At 41.8% G+C, this 23507-nt stretch overlaps 2 protein-coding genes across 2 annotated transcripts; both read right to left on the bottom strand.

The window, feature by feature from the left end:
• Positions 1-5: 5 nt before the first annotated feature.
• Positions 6-1654, bottom strand: LOC121845671 (long-chain fatty acid transport protein 1-like; the record flags this gene model as incomplete). The annotated part of the gene is made up of 2 exons (XM_042317382.1): positions 590-1654; positions 6-393 (listed from the first exon to the last, which is right to left on the bottom strand). Coding segments are annotated over exons 1-2 (555 nt in total), but the record flags the coding sequence as incomplete, so codon positions are not given.
• Positions 1655-2173: 519 nt separating this feature from the next.
• LOC112225849 (prostaglandin E2 receptor EP1 subtype-like) lies at positions 2174-13837 on the bottom strand. Its single transcript, XM_024389950.2, has 3 exons — positions 13530-13837; positions 3231-4187; positions 2174-2989 (listed from the first exon to the last, which is right to left on the bottom strand). Exons 2-3 carry the CDS (start codon positions 4185-4187, stop codon positions 2726-2728), a joined length of 1221 nt encoding a protein of 406 aa, XP_024245718.1. The 5' UTR covers positions 13530-13837; the 3' UTR covers positions 2174-2725.
• Between the last annotated feature and the right edge of the window lie 9670 nt (positions 13838-23507).

Below are 23507 nucleotides of genomic sequence, written 5' to 3' on the forward strand. Positions count from 1 at the left end.
CCAGCCAGCTCGGCTCCGAACACAATCCCCCTGGACACAGACACTCCAACACAATGCAGGAGAGCGTCCCTCCGCAGGTTGAAGTTGATGAGTGCTGCCTCCACTCCCACCTTGGCCAGGCCCAGCCAGAGGGCCACCTGCAAGGGCCGGCTCTCCATGAAGAGGGCTACCACATCCCCCGGGGCCCAGCCCTGGGCCAGAGCCCATTGGGCCACAGCATTAGACAGCAGGTCCAGCTGGGTGAAGGTCCACGTCTCTCCTGTGGCATCGTAGATGAGGGCGGGTTTATTTGGGTGCTGCTTCACTGTCTGGGCAAAGATGGAGGGGATATTGCTGTTGCGCCGTAGGTGGTGCCACAAGGCTATCTTGACTCGTAACAACACGTAAAGGCCACTGGAAGGAGTACAGAAAGGGAGATTAGGGAGAGAATGTCACTATTTTACCTATAGTGATGATGACTAACTAGTAAAAGGTACATTTCCTGAAGAAAATGTGTGTGCCTGCTTCAGCAGTCTAAATGTGTTTTTTTAATGGTAGTAGAATTTGATGTAAGCACACCTCATATTCTTAACAAATTAAAGGCACCCACTTTAGGTCTCTTTTGGCAGTACGGACTACGATGTAGAGGTACTTCCAACCACCTGTGCCCAGAAAGACCCCGAAGCCTGCTGCTAAGCTCCAGGACCAGGGGACCCCGAAGAGACGCAGCAGACCCAGCGATCCCAGAGACAAAGAGGCACTCGCTGCATTGCGCATCCTAGCAGTGGAGGAGAGGAGTTTCAAAGGGTTATAAGGGTGGGATAAGTGAGCGAGACAGGCCTACAGCATGGTGTTAAAATGTAATGGCAGAGGGGTAAGGATAGAGGGTGTACTACACGTGGCAGTGGAGGACAGAGAGGTAAGAGTGCTTTTGGACCAGTCTCTCTTATAAAAATGACTAACTTGACTAATTTGAACAGTGAAAATGTAAATATGTGTAATGAATTAAAATTAAATGCGAGGTTGTCACGACCTTATAGTATGGCTTACAGGATTACATACTGTATGTGTTTGAACCGTGATTTATTTGTTGTTTTAGGCTGGCTAGTTAAAGTGCAAAAATGTTATCATATAATGCAGCGTTGCCTACAGAGCGTAGGCCTGGTCTCTTACCTATGATCATACACGACCCGAAGACGAACTATTTGAGAGCAATGTCCCTAACCTTTCACCTAGTAACCGAGTATTCTACAAAACGTTCAATAGCGCTTTAACCACTACCAGGCTTGTATACAAATTAGAATCGCCACCACACGCTGTTGCGAGGATAACATTTATCATTTGAAATATTGCTACATTAATACGTATCTAAATGTTACAACAGTTTAACTGTCACCGCACCAAATTGCTATCAGAACAACGCCTCTCCTGTAACAATGCATAAATTTAGGAACATCAAATGCATAGCCTACGCGCTCTAAAGAATTCTGAAACAGATTCACTAAATGATGGAATGACTAGACAGTTAATGGATACTTATCTATTTGTAGTAGCCGAAATATAAGAATCACAGTACTATGTACTCCATATCGAATGTTATTGCATTGCGACGACCACCAACCGCACCGCCCAAATAGTATCGTCCTTTCTCTGTGAACTCAGCCATTAGCTCCTCATCGAATTACCGACTCAATCCCATTGGCCGATGTTATGATGACGAAAGAGAATCCGCCTCTTGACCCGCCTGTTTCAGGTTCACTTCATCCAGTTGACCAATGATTGCACGTGTTGCTACATATTGAGAATATAAAATCACATTCAACAAATACTGTGTACTGTATACAGATATCCTACTGATACGATATATGTGTGTGATGCAAAAAGCCCTGATTTATTCTCTACTTTTGTCATACAGAGGCTCTCGGGTAGGCTATACTTTCCTTTTGAGTCAAATAGCTTTGACCTCTACAGTAGCCTAATTCGTTCTACAAATGTTGAAATGAAACTTTGTGAAGGAGCAGCTGTTTATTTTGAATCACAAAGAAGCAATTCCATGCGGCCATTTAAAGTAAACATAAACATTACAGTCTTGTGGGTTACAACAAAGATTATATTTTATATTGACAAGTCAAGTGGCCGCTCTAACAATGGAAATTACATGTCCTCAAAGATGTAAAGCAGGTGCGGGAGGCGAGATCAGGTGGGACCATTCTAGCCAATGAGAGTGCAGAAAAAGCGTTTGAACAACAGGCACAACTGTTAATAACTTTTTTTCAAAGTTGCCGAAATACCACGTGTAACAACCTAACCATTACAAAACGTATATTCGATCAAATAAGCCTCACGTAGCAAATTAGCAATATTTTGACACTCATTGAGCATTCAAAAATGTGGTCATATTTTCATGGAAAGATTTTGGGCGGAGTAAACCCTGTCGCTTCGCCTCTTCTTCACTATTTAGAAGCATTTCAACACAAATACAGTAATACAAATTAGAGACTGATATGCTTGCAGGTGTTTACAGGTCACCAAACTAAGTGAAACATCTAATGTGTTTATGAATTGACTATCCCATGACTGCCAACTGCTCTTCTGCTATGAGTATATGTCCACATTCTTGTACTGTAGGGCTATGCATCGATGTGAAGTATCTCAAACCTGTTTCACTTGGTGTTTTTGAGTTCTCTCTCAGTTCATCACAGAGAGTGTATCCACAAATGGGAATATCTTTACACACATTCATGGGTCAGTGTAGTCCAATCCCCTGTCTGCGTGAGGCTGTAGTGCAGGAGCTGCTCTGTGTCAGGGTGGACCTGGAGTCTGGCTGGAGGACCTGGAAGACCCTGCGCAGCACAGCCCGTCTGAGCAGGATGTAGACCCAGGGGTCCAGGATCTGGTTCCAGGTGGCCATGCGGAGGCCCAACAGAACCAGCTTCTCTGACTGACGTACTGTGTGGCTGGAGCCTCGCCCGCCGCGGCAGAACTGACCCACCAGCAGAGAGATGGAGATCTGGTGATGGTGGACAAAAAAGCCACTATGTTAGGGACATAAAAGCCACTGTGGCACACTGTATGTATGAGACAGGCCTGAATAAATGAGGTGAATATGTTGTATCCTACTATTAATTTTAGAAACACTTGCGTCTGTTTTTAAACAAGCAAAAGCCTTGTCTACAATAAGCAGACTACCAATGTTAAACCATCTACAGTATAAACAACGTCAAATGTCAGTGGAGGCTCTAGCTACTCACTAGAAAGGGGCTCCAGCACACACAGGACACCATTGTGATCGCTGTCAACTGGGCCATCATCTCTACATCCAACGAGCGTAGGGGAGAGGAGGAGGTTCTTCCATATCGTCCTGGTGCTGCTGTAGTGTTTGTCCTGATGCCCTGGGAGCTGAGCCTGGCCTGCAGCAGAGCCAGCCCGCTCAGGGTGTTACAAATCAGGGAGAGGCTGAGCGCCGTGAGCCCCAGGCCGGAGAAGGTGAGTGCCAGGCTGGCGTCAGCCGTGGAGAGCGGCCCGTGGACTGTCAGAAAGCACCAGGTACCAGGGAATTGGGTTGTGTAACTACCCACGTCCACCAGGGGGAGCCCGGCCAGCAGCAGGGCTAGGGAGGACAGCAGGAGGACAGCCAGACGCATGTGGGCCACCGTGATCAGGGCAGAGTGGAGGAGGGGCTGGGTAATGCCCATACACCGCTCCACGGCCATGGCACTGCCCAGTAATAGAGGGCACAGGCCGAAGAACACCAAGCTGGCACCGAACAGTTGGCAAAACATCCCGGCAGGCTCGGTGGTGTCACGCATTCCTGCAGCCACCCTGTGCCTCCGACTCTGACCCAGGTGCAGATGGAGGGCAAAGGCACCAGGGATCAAATTACCAGCCAGGTCGGTTAGCAGTAGAGCCCCCACTAACAACAGGAACGGAGCTTTGGCCCGATGTCTGAAGCGTACATAGGACTTGGCCAGGATGCCCAGGGCGCTTAGGTTGGAGAGGCCACCCAGGGTCATGGTGAAACAGGACAATCCAAAGGAGGGAGGGTTTATGAGGGGTGGCAGTGTGGTGGCATTCAGGGTCTGGATGGATGGACAGGGGCAGGAGGAGAAGTTGAGCTCTGGGAGGTGGTGGAGGACAGAGGGAGAGGAGGGGGCAGAGACGGTAGCCATGAGGTCAGAGGAGCAAGGAGTATTCAGCTTCAATGCCATCTGCAAAGAATGAGAGATATTAAGTTGAAGACTGGTTCAAACGTTTGTAAGCAAACCGCACTTGCGTATTAGATCTATGTAATCCAGCCTGGTCTCATAGACTAGATGTAACATAGTACATGTAAATCCAGGGCACACAAATTTCTATCATATGTTACGTTTGGTATGGGTACATAAGACAGAGGATTGCTTAAGTTGGGATGGATGGGTGCGTGTATAACGCAAATGTCTAGCAACCCAAAGGTTGCGAGTTTGAATCTCATCACGGACAACTTGAGCATTTTAGCTAATTAGTAACTTTTCAACTACTTACTACTTTTTTAGCTATTTTGCAACTACTTAGCATGTTAGCTAACCATGCCCCTAACCATAGCCCTTTTAGCTAACCCTAACCTTAACCCTTTAACATAACTCCTAAACTTAACCCTACCCCTAACTTAGCTAACGTTAGCCACCTAGCTAGAATTCATAACATATCATACTTTTAGCAAATTCATAACATATTGTATGTTTTGCACATTTGTAACATTGTCCCTTTTGCAAATTTATGACATAATAAGAATTGTAATTCGTAACATATCATACGAAATGGGTGATGGACATCAACAAATTAATGCATACCATACGAAACTAAACATACTAAATGGAGTGTCATGGATTTACGTGCAGAATTATACTAAATGCGCTGAGACCAGATTGTGTAATCAGTTGTAATAGGACAGGGATGAGTACTGGCGTGACTTGAGACAATTTGAGAATCTGAGAGTCATACTTATATAAGGCCATTGATCAGTTAAAAATAAATTATGTTGAATTGTCAAAATGAAATGTCTCTCCAAAGGGAAATTCATTTTCTGTGTAACGGATGTGAAACGCTAGCTTAGTTAGCGGTGGTGCGCGCTAAATAGTGTTTCAATCGTTGACGTCACTTGCTCTGAGACCTTGAAGTAGTAGTTCCCCTTGCTCTGCAAGGGCCGCGGCTTTTGTGGAGCGATGGGTAACAATGCTTCGTGGGTGACTGTTGTTGATGTGTGCAGAGGGTCCCTGGTTCGTGCCCGGGTATGGGCGAGGGGACGGTCTAAAGTTATACTGTTACATCTGCATGACTACAACTTTACTAATTTAATTTAACAAAACTCCTAGATATCTCAAGTGCACCTGTGTGATTACGAGCATTCCCTTTGAGGAGGCACATTGAGTGATTATGTGTGACAGGTGGTCTGTGTAGGACTCTTGAGGATTTTAACTTTGCATTAGAACAGACCCTGATTGCACTGAAAAGTCTGTAATGAGACACTAATGGGAACTTGCCTGGTGCTTTCTTTGCCTCTGTGCCCTTTCAGGAACCATATCCAAACACTTACAGTGCCTTCGGAGAGTACTCAGACCCCTTGTCTTTTTCCACAATTTGTTACGTTACAGCCTTATTCTAAAATTGATGACATTTTCCCCCCTCATCAATCTACACACAATACCCCAAAATGACAAAGCAAGAACAGGTTTAGATTTTTTTGCTAATTTATTATAAATAAAAAACTGAAATATCATATTTACATAAGAATTCAGACCCTTTACTCAGTATTTTGTTGAAGCACCTTTGGTAGCGATTACAGCCTCAAGTCTTTTTGGGTATGACGCTACAAGCTTGGCACACCTGTATTTGGGGAGTTTCTCTCATTATGTTCTGCAGATGCTCTCAAGCTCTGTCAGGTTGGATGGGGAACATCTCTACACAGTTATATTCAGGTCTCTCCGGAGATGTTTGACCAGGTTCAAGTCCGGTCTCTGGCTAGAGACTTGTCCCGAAGCCCCTCTCTCCCAATTGCTCAGTTTGTCCAGGTGGCCAGCTCTAGGAAGAGTCTTGGTGGTTCCAAACGTTTTCCATTTAAGAATGATGGAGGCCACTGTCTTCTTGGGGACCTTCAATGCGGCAGGTGTTTTTTGGTACGCTTTCCCAGATCTGTGCCTCGACACAATCCTGTCTCGGCGCTCTACGAACAATTCCTTCGACCTAGTGGCTTGGTTTTTGCTCTGACATGCACTGTCAACTGTGGGACCTTATATAGACAGGTCTGTGCCTTTCCAAATCATGTCCAATCAATTGAATTTACCACAGGTGGACTTCAATCAAGTTGTAGAAACGTCTCATAGATGATCAATAGAAACAGGATGCAACTGAGCTCAATTTTGAGTCTCATAGCAGAGGTTCCGAATACTTCTGTAAATGGTATTTAGATTTGTTTTTTTGTTTTGTTTTGCAAAAAAAATCTAAAAACCTGTTTTCACTTTGTCATTATGGGGTATTGTGTGTAGATTGATGAGGACAAAATATAATTTTAGGATAAGGCTGTACCTTTACAAAATGTGGGAAAGTTGAGGGGTCTGAGAGGGGTCTGAATACACCTCCCTGGGAAGAGGAAGGGCGGGGGTGTATGCTTCATGATTAATGACTCATGGTGTATTCATAACAACATACAGGAACTCAAGTCCTTCTGCTCACCCGACCTATAATTCCTTACAATCAAATGCCTGTCATTTTATCTAGCAAAATAATTCTCATCAGTTATAGTCAGACACCAAGATGGCCATCAAGGAACTCCACTGGACTGCAAACTGGAAACCATATATCCTGAGGCTGCATTTATTGTAGCTGGGGATTTTAACAAAGCAAATTTGAGAACAAGTCTACCTAAATTCTACCAGCATATTAATTGCGCTACGCGCATGGGCAAAATCCTCGATCACTGCTACTCTAACTTCCGCAATGCATTCAAAGCCCTCCCCCACCCTCCCTTCGGCAAATCTGACCAAGATGCCATCTTGCTCCTGCCGTCTTATAGGCAGAAACTCAAACAGGATGAACCAGTGACGAGAACCATTCAACGCTGGTCCGACCAATCGGTAGCCACGCTTCAAGATTATTTTGATCACACGGACTGGAATACGTTCCGGTCAGCCTCAGAGAACAACATCGACCTATACGCTGACTCGGTGAGTGCATTTATAAAGAAGTGCATTGGAGATGTTGTACCCACTGTGACTATTAAAACCTACCCTAACCAGAAATTGTGGATGGATGGCGGCATTGGCGCAAAACTGAACTATGGAAAGAGGTCTGGGACTATGACTGAATATAAACAGTGTAGTTATTCCTTCCGCAACGCGATCAAACAAGTGAAATGCCAGTACAGGGACAGCAATTCATCAGCTCAGACACGAGACGTTTGTGGCAGGGTCTACAGGAAATCACAGACTACAAAAAGAAAGCCAGCCACGTCTCGGACACCGACGTCACGCTTCCAGACAAACTAAACACCTTCTTTGCCTGCTTTTAGGATAATACCGTGCCACCGTCGCGGCCCGCTAACAAGGACTGCCCCCTCATCCTTCTCCGTGGTTGATGTGAGTAAAACATTTAAATGTGTTAACCCTTGCAGGGCTGTCTCTTATTCATCCATTTACATTTGTGTGTATAAGGTAGTCATTGTGAATTTGTTAGATTACTTGTTAGATATTACTGCACTGTCAGAACTAGAAGCACAAGCATTTCTCTATACTCACATTAACATCTGCAAACCATGTGCGTGTGACAGCATCCCTAGCCTCGTCCTCAGAGCACGCACAAACCAGCTGGCTGGTGTGTTTATGGACATATTCAATCGCTCCCTATCCCAGTCTGTTGTCCCGACATGTTTCAAGATGGCTACCATTGTTCCTGTACCCAAGAAGGCAAAGATAACTGAACTAAATGACTACCACCACATATCGCTCACTTCTGTCATCATGAAGTGCTTTGAGAGACTGGTCAAGGATCATATCACCTCCACCTTACCGGCCACCCTAGACCCACTTCAGTATGCATACCACCCCAACAGGTCCACAGACGATGCAATCGCCATCACATTGCACACTGCCCTATCCCATCTGGACAAAATAAATACCTATGTAAGAATGCTGTTCATTGACTACAGCTTAGCATTCAACACCGTAGTACCCTCCAAGCTCATCAAGCTGGAGGCCCTGGGTCTCAACCCCGCCCAGTGCAATTGGGTCCTGGTCTTTCTGATGGGCCGCCCCCAGGTGGTGAAGGTAGGAAACAACATCTCAGCGTTCTCAGCCCCCTCCTGTACTCCCTGTTCACCCACAACTGCATTGCCATGCACGCCTCGAAGTCAAGTTTGCAGATGACACAACAGTAGTGGGCTTGATTACCAATAACGACGAGACAGCCTACATGGAGGAGGTGAGGGCACTCGGAGGGTGGTGTCAGCAAAACAACCTCTCACTCAACGTCAACAAAACAAAGAAGATGATCATGGACTTCAGGAAACTGCAGAGGGAGCACCCCGCTATCCACATCGAAGTGACAGCAGTGGAGAAGGTGGAAAGTTTTAAGTTCCTCGGCATACACATCACACATCACAACAACACATACAGTGTGGTGAAGAAGGCGCAAACAGTGCCTCTTCAACCTCAGGAGGCTGAAGAAATTTGTCTTGTCACCCAAAACCCTGACAAACTTTTACAGATGCACAATCAAGAGCATCCTGTCTGGCTGTATCACAGCCTAGTACGGAAACTGCACCGCCCTCAACCGCAAGACTCTCCAGAGACTAAGCTACCTGCCCTCCAGGACACCTACACCACCCAATGTCACAGGAAGGCCAAACAAATCATCATGGACATCAACCACCAGAGCCACTGCCTGTTCACACCGCGACCATCCAGAAGGCGAGGTCAGTACAGGTGCATCAAAACTGGGAGGAGAGACTGAAAAACAGCTTCTATCTCAAGGCCATCAGACTGCTAAACAGCAGTCACTAACTCAGAAAGGCTGCTGCCTACATTGAGACTCAATCACTGGCCACTTTAATAAATGGATCACTAGTCACTTTATACAATGCCACTAAATAATGCCACTTTAATAATGTTTACATATCTTACATTACTCATATCACATGTATATACTGTATTTTATACCATCTATTACACCTTGTCTATGACACTCGGCCATCGCTTATCCATATACTTACTGTACATATTCTCATTCACCCCTTTTAGATTTGTGTGTATTAGGTAGTTGTTGGGGAATTGTTAGATTACTTGTTAGGGTGGCAGGGTAGCCTAGTGGTTAGAGTGTTGGACTAGTAACCGGAAGGTTGCAAGTTCAAACCCCCGAGCTGACAAGGTACAAATCTGTCATTTTGCCCCTGAACAGACAGTTAACCCACTGTTCCTAGGCCATCATTGAAAACAAGAATTTGTTCTTAACTGACTCGCCTAGTTAAATAAAGGTAAAATTAAAATAAATAAAAAAGATATTACTGCACTGTCAGAACTAGAAGCACAAGCATTTCGCTACACTTGCATTAACATCTGTTAACTATGTGTATGTGACAAATACAATTTGATTTGATTTGAATGCACTATGTATGTATAGTTACACACACCAGGCATGCACGCACACACATCGAACCCGATAACTTCAAGCCTGCCCTCAAATCTTTGCCTTAGTGTCACTCTGCACTCTCCAGGCATACATATCCCTTTTTCCAAGGTCCTCTGTATTTGTTGTGACAGAAATGACACATGACAAGACTCATGGGGCACCCTGGGAGCAGATAGCCATGCGAATGGGTGATGATTACTCATCATCACAGAACTGAGTACTAGTTTCATGGTTTGGCTGATAAAAAAGAAAGACAAAGTCTCACACTCTAAATACTGTATGCTCCCAACAATTGAATGGGTTAACCTGATAACCAAGGATGATTTTGGGGGGCAGATTTAAGTGATAGCTGTTTTTGCTGAATAGTTACAGGCCAACAGACTGGTTTGTGGAGGTTGTTTTCAGTCCTTGCTTTGTGTATGCTTAGTCCTTGAGTAATGTTAGTCTTTTCCTGCACATCCTAGTCTCTTGCAGGGAACATCGGGCCACATTAATGAATTGACAGACAAGTTAGAGAGATTGTTTCCGTTCCATTTATTGTAAATATGGACAACCAAATACATTACAAGTAACTTTGATGCCACCTCTATACATCAAAATAACAAAAATGTATCTCTTTAAAAATAAAGTGGTGTATAAGGTCACAATCCTACAATGACGACCATGTATGGTAAAGAAGTAAGATAGAAGGTTATCTCTCCAAATAAATTTATATTTTTATTTTATTTTATTTAACCTTTATTTAACTAGGCAAGTCATTTAAGAAGAAATTCTTATTTACAATGATGGCCTAGGAACAGTGGGTTAACTGGTCTAGGAACAGTGGGTTAACTGGTCTAGGAACAGTGGCTTAACTGGTCTAGGAACAGTGGGTTAACTGGTCTAGGAACAGTGGGTTAACTGGTCTAGGAACAGTGGGTTAACTGGTCTAGCAACAGTGGGTTAACTGGTCTAGGAACAGTGGGTTAACTGGTCTAGGAACAGTGGGTTAACTGGTCTAGGAACAGTGGGTTAACTGGTCTAGGAACAGTGGGTTAACTGGTCTAGCAACAGTGGGTTAACTGGTCTAGCAACAGTGGGTTAACTGGTCTAGGAACAGTGGGTTAACTGGTCTAGGAACAGTGGGATAACTGCCTTGTTCAGGGGCAGAATGACAGATTTTTACCGTGGCAGCTCAGGGATTCGATCCAGCAACCTTTAGGTTACTGGCCCAATGCTAGAAATGACAACCAAATATGACTAAAAGTAAGTTAGATGTTCTCCATACATAGAAAACACACAAAATAGTTTATTATTGAAAAAATATATGCTTTTGGTGGAAAAACACACAAATGTGGATCGTTCAAGTGAATCCATTTTTCAGACAGAATATGACTTCATTTTAAATGTGTATACATGATATCATATTTTCCATCATGTGTACATGCTTGTGATCCATTTTGATGTCATTTTAATATTATTTCACAATTGTGTTAATACACATACGTACCATTGAAGCCCAATTGTAAAGCGATTTGTCTTCCTCTGATGAGGAGTATGACAGATCGGACCAATGTGCAGCGTTGTAAGTGTTCGTCATTTTGAATGAAAAGACACTGAACACGAAAATACAAAATAACAAAGAGAAAGAACGAAACGAAACAGTTCTGTAGGGTGAATACACAGAAAACATAATAAAGGAACTAAGGTCAGAACGTGACACCAATGTTGCATTTTTGCAACGTTTCCAGAAAATTGTTCTACAAACTTAAATTCAAAAAAGTAATTATTTTCATAATCAGAGGCATAAATAATTTTTTATTTGGATATATGCTTGGGTCTCAACGGGTTAAAGAAAGAGAGTGAAAAACAGATTGCTTACAGGTTACTTCTGAGCATCTCAGAACAGAAAATTGATGCAGGGTTATTGCTCTCTCAAGTCAACACTTGAATGAGAAGATTACTGATCTCATCACTGAACATGGCCAGCACTCAAGTCTTCATTCATTTCCTCTACAGTCTGCTAGTATAGCTGCCCAATCCACTTCAGCCATGCTAGCCTGACAGAGGATAATGATGTTTCACACTCATGAGCCAGCTCTATTCAAACAGCAAATTACATCCTTCCTTCCTTCCTTCTGCTGGGGTAAAATTACACCTGGCACAATACAGCAAAATGACATCTCCAGGTGGGCATGGGAATAATCAGTGTCACGTCCTGACCTTAGTTCCTTTTGTATGTCTCTATTTTAGGTTGGTCAGGGCGTGAGTTGGGGTGGGCATTCTATGTTTTGTTCTTGTGTTTATATTTCTATGTGTTTGGCCTGGTATGGTTCCCAATCAGAGGGAGCTGTCAATCGTTGTCTCTGATTGAGAACCATACTTAGGTAGCCTGTTTTCCCACTCTTGTTGGTGTGTGGTTATTTTCCGTTTCAGTGTTTTTCACCATTCGGGACTGGTTCGGTTTTTCTTTCTTCGCTTGTTTTCCTGTGTTCAGTGTAATAAATATGACAAACACTTACCACGCTGCATATTGGTCCAATATTTCCTACTCCTCCTCAGAAGAGGAAGACGACAACCATTACAATCAGTAGCTTTGTAAACATGCTGGATAGCTTTTTTTCACTGTACTCCTTTATCCCTCTTTCTTTCTGCTGCAGTTTTTTGCACCCTCTGTCACTCCCCTCCCCTTCTTTTAGAGGCTTCCTTGCCAATGGAGGTATATCCACGGAGGAACCAAGGTGAATATAAAGCTGAACATTTCAACTTGAGAGAGTACGTAAAACTGACAAAGAACCTCCCTGATTATAAGACCACAGGCTTCATGTTAGTAGAGGCAGGGCAGTGACAATGACCTAAGACGAGCCATTAGTCGTCATGTCATCTGAAGTGAATACATTACGTTTCCTCTTGATTCTCTTTACTGCGTTGTGCTCCTGTTTGAATCACAGTACACAAGTGCTCCCTATCAAACCTAACTGCAGATGCAACCATGCTATAACAACTGCAAACACATCTCCTCCCCTCACAAACTTGAGAAGAGCTATAGTAGCTAAAATACATATGAAACAGTTGGGGGTTCAAATATTATTTAGGGTATTTCACATTTTGAAGTAACTATTTTGATAGTTTTTCTTCGAAAATAGAAGTAGTTGATTATTGGAATGTATTTAGAAATACACTATTTAATTAACATAATACAAGAATCCATATAAAAATCCTTAAATTTAGAGATCTGTTATTTTTCATGTCTTAATCCAACATATCCACCTATGTTGTCCTTCCGCATCTGCAGTGGAAAGTGGCAGAGCTACAGTGCTGTTTGTCAGACCAGGAGACATCCCTAAAAAGGGTCTTCTCACGAAACCGTCTGTAGCTTCTGAACCGTTTGGGCTACAAACTAATATGACGCCACTGTGGAAAGGGTAGGCTCTTCTGAAGGTAACCCATACAAATTCATGGAAGTATGGAGGTAGTTTTGTGCCAACAAAAATAAGGGGTTAAATATGTGTAAAAAAAACAAACAGATATCTCCTAGATATAGGACAGACACTTCAAAACCGTATTTCTTATGATTTCTTTTTTTAGTCTTTTCTTTCTTTCATTTCTGAATGTGTTATTCAATGCGTTTCTATGAGCTATAGTGGTAAAGGCCAAATTCAATGTTTTATCAAATCATTTTTTATCTATTTTATATATACTTTCAACAATTCTAAATCAAATAGCTAAATTACCATCTTAAAACAATTCCAAATGTTAGCTAAGTAACCCCCCCATTTTGATTGAGATGACAGTCAATTAGAACCTAATTGTGGCATAGCCAATTAAAATAATTGAACCAATGTTTTGAATATTTTATTAAGTAATTGCATGCCTAGTGCCAACATGATTATTCCTGAGTTAATCACACTTACCTTACACCATCAATCTGGCATGGTTCTTCATATGAATGTCACTTTGTGGAATGATACAGAATGCAGGATTGATGGATGAGGTGTGAAGGTCTTACCCATCCGATACCCAAATCAGCCTCTCGTCTGCAGCTGTGCCAGCATGGGTCTGTCAAACTCAATTCTGCAGGCAGAGGAGCACCGTCTCTTCTCTCATTACCATAGTCCAGTCACTAAGACACTCATTGTGACACTCGTTTCCTCTCTTTCTCTCTGAGTCTATCTCCTCTCGCTCTCCACTCTCTCTTCCCCTTCCCACCCCCCTCTCTGACTCTTCTGACGCTTTTATCTGATCTTCGCCCGCAGGACCTGCATAATCTTCTCTCTTAGCCCCTCTCTGACATCATCACCAGGATGTTCTGCCTAATAAAGTCTCTGGTCTGTCTGTGATAACGATTATAAGTAACAGTTGGGCTGCAGGGGGTCACATGTGTGGCTGTGTGGTCCTGTCACCTTTTTGCCTCCACTAATAATTCTAATTGGTTTCAGTATAAAAAGGCTGTCAAGTAACATTAGATACATTTTTCATTCCAGTCTCTTATTAGCAGCTCAGGTAATTTTCGAAGATACAATATCATATAGGGAAGAATACAGATTTGTTTGAATGGTAATATTTTTGTTGTTTCACAGTACTACTTTATGGAGATAAAATATAAATAAGATAAAATAGCTTCTTCATGGAACTTAGACATTTTGATTGGTAGATATTAGATAATTGGTAGACAATTACATTTCAAAAGGAACTGTAGAGCACCCATAATTAAACGTTTTCATAAAGTATCAGATAAAACAATTTGCAAACATTCAAAACCACCTTCAGACCATTTACTAGACAGAACAGATTTATTTTTATTTATTTTTTCCACATAAAATCTAAATGTTTTGTTAATTTCTTTACAGGTCTGGTAGGTAAACACAAAGATAAGGCAAGGTAAACAAAACTGGACAGTCCCTCTACATTCCAGCTGAATCTCTTGGTGATAAAGCCATTTAATTTCTCTTTGTTTTCTGTCCCTGATTAGCAGTCTAGCTCAGAGGAACGTGATGCTGTCTCCTCCTGCATGCACTTCAATTGGCTGTGCCTGAGAGGATTTTGGGTGAGACGCAGCAGTTCCATATTCTCCATCAGTCTCCAAGGCACCTGTGGGGAATCCTGAGAAAGAACAACAAAACAAAACCAGGTAGCATAGCAACAAAAGACGGAGCATCAGAGAGAGCCACTCGCTTCAGTCAACTCCTGACTGGGGTTCTCATTTGAGCTTACATTTATTTATCCTACCCCCTTCTGTGAAGTTTAGAAATAAGCAGTCACCTTGAATGTTCAACCTTAAAGGAGCAATCTGGAGCAAGCTATAAATGAACAAACTGCCTTGTTAATGTTTTAAAACCTCTTAAGGATCCAACTTAAAAATAAAAAAAATTGGTCTAAAATGACATAGCCAAATCTAACTGCCTGTAGCTCAGGACCTGAAACAAGGATATATATATTCTTGATACCATTTGAAAGGAAACACTTTGAAGTTTGTGGAAATGTGAAAAGAATGTAGGAGAATATAACACATTAGATCTGGTAAAACATTATGCAAAGAAAAAAACAATTAATTTTTTTGTATTTCTTTTGTACCATCATCTTTGAAATGCAAGAGAAAGGCCATAATGTACAGTGCCTTGCGAAAGTATTCGGCCCCCTTGAACTTTGCGAACTTTTGCCACATTTCAGGCTTCAAACATAAAGATATAAAACTGTATTTTTTTGTGAAGAATCAACAACAAGTGGGACACAATCATGAAGTGGAACGACATTTATTGGATATTTCAAACTTTTTTAACAAATCAAAAACGGAAAAATTGGGCGTGCAAAATTATTCAGCCCCTTTACTTTCAGTGCAGCAAACTCTCTCCAGAAGTTCAGTGAGGATCTCTGAATTATCCAATGTTGACCTAAATGACTAATGATGATAAATACAATCCACCTGTGTGTAATCAAGTCTCCGTATAAATGCACCTGCACTGTGATAGTCTCAGAGGTCCGTTAAAAGCGCAGAGAGCATCATGAAGAACAAGGAACACACCAGGCAGGTCCGAGATACTGTTGTGAAGAAGTTTAATGCCGGATTTGGATACAAAAAGATTTCCCAAGCTTTAAACATCCCAAGGAGCACTGTGCAAGCGATAATATTGAAATGGAAGGAGTATCAGACCACTGCAAATCTACCAAGACCTGGCCGTCCCTCTAAACTTTCAGCTCATACAAGGAGAAGACTGATCAGAGATGCAGCCAAGAGGCCCATGATCACTCTGGATGAACTGCAGAGATCTACAGCTGAGGTGGGAGACTCTGTCCATAGGACAACAATCAGTCGTATATTGCACAAATCTGGCCTTTATGGAAGAGTGGCAAGAAGAAAGCCATTTCTTAAAGATATCCATAAAAAGTGTTGTTTAAAGTTTGCCACAAGCCACCTGGGAGACACACCAAACATGTGGAAGAAGGTGCTCTGGTCAGATGAAACCAAAAGTGAACTTTTTGGCAACAATGCAAAACGTTATGTTTGGCGTAAAAGCAACACAGCTCATCACAATGAACACACCATCCCCACTGTCAAACATGGTGGTGGCAGCATCATGGTTTGGGCCTGCTTTTCTTCAGCAGGGACAGTGAAGATGGTTAAAATTGATGGGAAGATGGATGGAGCCAAATACAGGACCATTCTGGAAGAATGGAGTCTGCAAAAGACCTGAGACTGGGACGGAGATTTGTCTTCCAACAAGACAATGATCCAAAACATAAAGCAAAATCTACAATGGAATGGTTCAAAAATAAACATATCCAGGTGTTAGAATGGCCAAGTCAAAGTCCAGACCTGAATCCAATCGAGAATCTGTGGAAAGAACTGAAAACTGCTGTTCACAAATGCTCTCCATCCAACCTCACTGAGCTCGAGCTGTTTTGCAAGGAGGAATGGGAAAAAATTTCAGTCTCTCGATGTGCAAAACTGATAGAGACATACCCCAAGCGACTTACAGCTGTAATCGCAGTAAAAGGTGGCGCTACAAAGTACTAACTTAAGGGGGCTGAATAATTTTGCACGCCCAATTTTTCAGTTTTTGATTTGTTAAAAAAGTTTGAAATATCCAATAAATGTCGTTCCACTTCATGATTGTGTCCCACTTGTTGTTGATTCTTCACAAAAAAGTACAGTTTTATATCTTTATGTTTGAAGCCTGAAATGTGGCAAAAGGTCGCAAAGTTCAAGGGGGCCGAATACTTTCGCAAGGCACTGTATTATTCCAGCCCAGGCGCAATTTAGATTTTGTCCACTAGAGGACAACAGTGTACGTGCAATGTTTACATTGATCCAATTAACCATTGCATATCTGTTCAAAATGTTGTATCAAGACAACCCAAATGTGCCTAATCGGTTCATTAATACAATTTCAAGTTCATAACTGTCCACTCTCCTCAAACAATAGCATGGTATTCTTTCACCGTAATAGCTCCTGTAAATTGGACAGTGCAGTTAGATTAACAAGAATTAAAGCTTTCTCCCCATTTCTCTCCCGTATAAATCAAATAGGTGTATCCAATTTCTGCTGGCTTTATGACTGGCTTAAAAAGAAATCTATCTATTTTCTACACACTGATGCTTTTTTAATGGAAATGTGATTCTATCTTGTTGGTGCCCTGTGGTTGTTGTTGCTGGCGCTGCTGAAATCCTTGATGCAAGGAGTCACTTGCCCACATCTCTGGCAGTATTCATCCAGAAACTTGTAGTGTATAAGAGACATCCATTCCATTCAGTCCTGCCCTCCACTTTTTCACCCACAATACAGCACAATGACGTTTTGAAAAGGTCTGTCCCACTGAGCACCAACTGGTTGAATCAACGTTGTTTCAATGTCATTTGTCAACGTATTGTGTCAATCAATCAAACAAGACATAACATTCACATGATTTGCACAGCAAAAAAACATGAGCAAGTAGGGAGGGATTGATACAGCAGTTCAAGATACAACCATTGAGAGATATTACTACCCAACAAAGGTCTTTGATGGTGGAGATGCATTAAAGCTTATGTAGCTGAGCCATGCAGCTTAGCTGTGGACTTCTCTAGAATAACAATGTTAAAAAAAGTATGCTTTCCAGGAACATTGAAAATAAAGTGGTTTGATCCAAAAACTTATTTTAATTGCATTTTTTGGCAGGAGTTATGGCACACGAACAATTTCATCGAATCCAATAGAATGTCCAAATGAATTCCTAGTAAAATAGACGAGGCGTCATATATACATTTACCTCTATCAAGGTTTGAAGAAGGTATTTAATGTATGTCCAGAGGTCAGAGACCACTGAGCATTCCCAAAATCACATGTACAGTATCTCAGTATTCACACCCTTCATTTTCCGCCACATTTAGTTGTGTTAGAGCTTGAATTAAAAACATGTTTTTTTGTCGCTGGTCTACACATAGTATCCCATATTGTCAAAGTGGAATTATGTTTTCAATTTTTGTAAACAAATTAATGAAAAGCTGAAATGTCTGGAGTCAATACGTATTCAACCCATTTGTTATGGCACGCTTAAATATGTTCAGGAGTAAAAATCTGCTTAACAAGTTACATATTAAATTGCATGGACTCACTTTGTTTGTAATAATAGTGTTATACATGATTTTTTGAATGACTACCTCATCTCTGTACCCCACACATACACTTATCCATAAGGTCCCTCAGTCGAGCAGTGCATTTCAAACACATATTCAAAGACCAGGGAAGTTTTCCAATGCCTCACAAAGAAGGGACTTATTGTTCAAGGGTTAAAAAAAAGCAGACATTAAATATCCCTTTGAGCATGGTGAAGTTAATAATTATACGTTGGATGGTGTATCAATACACCCAGTCACTACAAAGATACAGGCATCCTTCCTAACTCAGTTGCCGGACAGGAAGGAAACCGCTCAGGGATTTCACCATGAGGCTGATGGTGACTTTAAAACAGTTACAGAGTTTAATGGCTGTGATAGGAGAAAACTGAGGATGGATCAACAACATTTTAGTTACTCTTCAATATTAACCTAACTGACAGAGTGAAAAGAAAAAAGCCTGTACAGAATAAAAAATGAATGAATCCTGTTTGTAACATGGCACTAAAGTAATACTGCAAAAAATTTGGCAAAGCAATTCACTTTTTGTCCTGAAAACAAATTGTTATGTTTGGGGCAAATCCAATAAAACATATTTTCAAGCATAGTGGTGGCTGCATCATGTTATGTGTATGCTTGTAATCGTTAAGGACTGGGGAGTGTTTCAGGATAAAAAAAGAAATGGAATAGAGCTAAGCACAGGGGAAATCCTAGAGGAAAACCTGGTTCATTCTGCTTTCCACCAGACACTGGGAGATGAATTCACCTTTCAGCAGGACAATAACTTAAAAGACAAGGCCAAATCTACATGGGATTTCCTTACCAAGAAGACAGTAAATGTTCCTGTGTGGCCGAGTTACAGTTTGACCTAAATCTACTTGAAAATCTATGGCAAGACCTGAAAATGGTTGTCTAGCAATGATCAACAAGAAATTTGACAGAACTTAAAACATATCGAAAATAATTGGCAAATATTGCACAGTCCAAGCGTGGACAGCGCTTAGAGTTACCCTGAAAGACTCACAGCTGTAATCGCTGCCAAATGTACTTCTACAAACTATTGAATCAGGGTGTGAATACTTATGTAAATTTGATATTTCTGTATTTCATTTTCAATACATTTGCAAAAATGTCTAAAAACATATTTTCACTTTGTCATTATGGGGTATTGTGTGTAGATGAGTGAGACAACAATCAATGTAATCAATTTTGAATTCAGACTGTAACACAACTAAATATGTAATATGTCAAGGGGTATGAATACTGAATCAAGAGTTCAACCGTTGAAGATATTATCATCCACGTTTTATTCAGAAGTGACAATATAGTGTATAATTATGAGAACATTGTTCTACCTCACCTTCCAGTTCACCTGTTCTCCAAATTATAGGAGCTAACTGTTCCAGAAGAAGTAACCGCAGGTGCACTTTTTTCGGTCTAGTTAAGTTTGAAGGAGAGAGTGGAGACCAGGCCAACAGATTTGAGAGTATTCAAAAGAGTCTCATCCAGGGGATGTGTGGCGATAAGGGAATCCCAGGTACTCCTTAGGCTTTTAGAGCAGAGCGGAGCCTAAAGTTAAAAATAGAAAGAAGGAAGTCCCTGGGAGAGTACCAGTACCGCTTACCTTGCGGTAGCAGAGAGAATGGTCTATGACTACGGTGGCTGGGGTCTTTGACAATTTTTAGGGTCTTCCTCTGCCACCGTCTGGTGTAGAGGTCCTGGATGGCAGGAAGCTTGGCCTTGGTGATGTACTGAGCCGTACGCACTACCCTCTGTAGTGCCTTGTGGTCGGTGGCTGAGCAGTTGTCATACCAGGCAGTGATGCAACCCGTCAGGATGCTCTCGATGGTGCAGCTGTAGAACCTTTTGAGGATCTGAGGACCCATGCCAAATCTTTTCAGTTTCCTGAGGGGGGATAGGTTTTGTTGTGCCCTCTTCACAACTCTCTTGTTGTGTTTGGACCATGTTAGTTTGTTGTTGATGTGGACGCCAAGGAACTCTCAAAATGCTCCACTACAGCCCAGTCGATGAGAATGGAGGCGTGCTCGGTCCTCCTTTTCCTGTAGTCCACAATCATCTCCTTTGTCTTGATCACGTTGAAGGAGAGGTTGTTGTCCTTGCACCACACGGTCAGGTCTCTGACCTCCTCTCTATAGGCTGTCTTGTCACTGGGAAGCTCTCGGCTGTGCTTCCCTTTGTAGTCTGTAATAGTTTGCAAGCCCTGCCACATCCGGCTAGCGTCGGGGCCGGTGTAGTATGATTCAATCTTAGTCCTGTATTGACGCTTTAACTGTTTGATGGGTTGTCGGAGGGCATAGAGGGATTTCTTTTAAGCTTCCGGGAATAGAGTCCCGCTCCTTGAAAGCGGCAGCTCTACCCTTTAGCTCAGTGCGGATGTTGCCTGTAATCCATGGCTTCTGTTTGGGGTATGACCCCATGTTTTAAGTGTAATGCCATTTCCCATTTATTCATGTACATGTGTATATTGCACAGTTATAACCCTTAACTAATACTGTTTACATGTGTGCATATATTTCCCTTATAGAACCACAACAGTAAGATTTGAAGTGATTTGGATTACCACACATAAAGAACTTTGAGGGTATCAGCTGTGTCTGTGTGATTGTGTTGATTACCAAGTGTTCAGTATGGGCCTCAACATCATGTTCTGACCGGACAGCACTATAGTGGGCAAAACCAAACCAATCAGTTAGAAGTACATAGCGGGTAAGGGCATTCACAGCCAATGCTCAGAAGGGTGAGGGAATACCAGCCAACCGTTTTGACTCAATCCTTGTGTAAGATATGTTGAATTTCTTCAATGTTATACCCACTATCAGAAAAAAATAGGCTGGGAAGCACCACCTACGGGACATTTCTACAGCCTTTAGTCTCCTTTCCAGAGATTTAACAGAGCCCTGCTTAGATTTTATATTTGTCACTGACTACCACCAATGTGCTATCAAGAGAATGATCATTGAGAGATCTCTTAATAACTAAATAGATTTACTGTTGCTATCAAAGTCATTCCAAAGTGTAGGGTTAACAGAGCAAATGAAATGTAACCACACTTCATAAAGCATAATCATCAATGAGACTATTTAGGCCTGTAGCATTTGTGAAGTCATCAACATCTATTGTTTCAATTCAAACCAGGGTTCAACTAAAACTAGACAATACATGTAGGCATGGGGTTTCACGCTTTGGTTGATTTCAAATTTAATCTACGAGTTAATGATTAACATGTTGGATTCATGTCTTCATCTCAACCAAAAATCTAAGGTAGCCCTATCCTGCAGCCAAATGACCAAATCACCCTCTAGTGGCCTCATGGGTGGAATGTTATTGATATTTTAATAAACATAAACCTGAAAATCTGGAGTTTCTTTGATGAACCGTTTTGTTATATTTCAGTCTTCTGTGATGTACAGTTGAAGTGGGAAGTTTACATACACTTAGGTTGGAGTCATTAAAACTCGTTTTTCAACCACTCCACAAATGTCTTGTTAACAAACTTTAGTTTTGGCAAGTCAAGTTAGGACAACTACTTTGTGCAGTATACAAGTAATTTTTCCAGCAATTGTTTACAGACAGATTATTTCACTTAGAATTCACTGTTTCACTGACCCAGTGGGTCAGAAGTTTACATACACTAAGTTGACTGTGCCTTTAAACAGCTTGGAAAATTCCAGAAAATTATGTCATGGCTTTAGAAGCTTCTGATAGGCTAATTGACAGTCGTTTTAGTCAATTGGAGGTGTACCTGTGGATGTATTTCAAGGCCTACCTTGGTGCCTAAACTCGGTGCCTCTTTGCTTGACAGCATGGGAAAATCAAAAGAAATCAGCCAAGACCTCAGAAAGAAATTTGTAGACCTCCACAAGTCTGGTACATCCTTGGGAGCAATTTCCAAATGCCTGAAGGTACCACGTTCATCTGTACAAACAATAGTACGGAAGTATAAACACCATGGGACCACGTAGCTGTCATACCGCTCAGGAAGGAGATGCGTTCTGTCTCCTAGAGATTAACTTACTTTGGGGCGAAAAATGCAAATCAATCCCAAAATAACAGCAAAGGACCTTGTGAAGAGGCTGGAGTAAAAACAGGTACAAGAGTATCTATATCCACAGTAAAACAAGTCCTATATTGACATAACCTGAAAGGCCGCTCAGCAAGGAAGAAGCCACTGCTCCAAAACCACCATAAAAAAGCCAGACTACGGTTTGCAACTGCACATGGGGACAAAGATCATACTTTTTGGAGAAATGTCCTCTGGTCTGATGAAACAAAAATAGAACCGTTTGGCAATAATGACCATCGTTATGTTTGGAGGAAAAAGGGGGATGCTTGCAAGCTGAAGATCACCATCCCAACCGTGAAGCACAGGGGTGTCAGCATCATGTTGTGGGAGTGCTTTGCTGCAGGAGGGACTGGTGCACTTCAAAAAATAGACGGCATCATAAGGAGGAAAATTACGTGGATATATTGAAGCAACATCTCAAGACAGTCATGAAGTTAAAGCTTGGTCGCAAATGGATCTTCCAAATGGACAATGACCCCAAGCACACTTCCAAAGTTTTGGCCAAATGGCTTAAGGACAACAAAGTCAAGGTATTGGAGTGGCCATCACAAAGCCCTGACCCCAATCCCATAGAAAAATTGTGGGCAGAACTGAAAAAGCATGTGCGAGCAAGGAGGCCTACAAACCTGACTCAGATACACCAGCTCTGTCAGGAGGAATGAGCCAAAATTAACCCAACTTATTGTTGGAAGCTTGTGGAAGGCTACCCGAAATGTTTGACCCAAGTTAAACAATCTACCAAATACTAATTGAGTGTATGTAAACTTCTGACCCACTGGGAATGTGATGAAAGAAATAAAAGCTTAAATCAGTGATAACCGTGATAACACGTTAAGTTGTTTTATAAATAAATATCTGACATTGTATTCCAATTTGAACTTTGTTGTTATTTAAATGGTTTGAAACCACATTGATAACAGATTGATGACAACTACACCAAAAATCAAAGATTGTTTTTCAATTGGAATTTTGTGCTTTTAGATGAGTTTTAGATGGCTGATAACACATTGGGAATTCCACACACTTCTGGCTGTCTTTTTGAGTGGGTGAATAAAGGTTGAAAACTCATGGATCAACATTTTAACCAAATATTACACACATTTCCACGTTGTTAATTACGAAGGTATGCCCAGTGGGGTGATTGTGTTCCATCTGAGCAGGTGAAGAAAATTAACAGCAGAGAGAGAAATTAACAGCAAAGAGAGGGAAGTAAGT

This window comes from Oncorhynchus tshawytscha, unplaced genomic scaffold (genome assembly GCF_018296145.1).
Source record: "Oncorhynchus tshawytscha isolate Ot180627B unplaced genomic scaffold, Otsh_v2.0 Un_contig_4004_pilon_pilon, whole genome shotgun sequence".
Taxonomy (NCBI): Eukaryota; Metazoa; Chordata; class Actinopteri; order Salmoniformes; family Salmonidae; genus Oncorhynchus; species Oncorhynchus tshawytscha.

What these genes read in the sequence shown, in the direction of transcription:
- LOC112225849 (XM_024389950.2), bottom strand. Translation starts at nt 4,187, where the DNA reads ATGGCATTGAAGCTGAATACTCCTTGCTCCTCTGACCTCATGGCTACC. An exon ending in TGTGCTGGAGCCCCTTTCTA is followed by an intron (nt 2,990 to 3,230) that starts GTGAGTAGCTAG and finishes CACCATCACCAG; the next exon opens with ATCTCCATCTCTCTGCTGGT.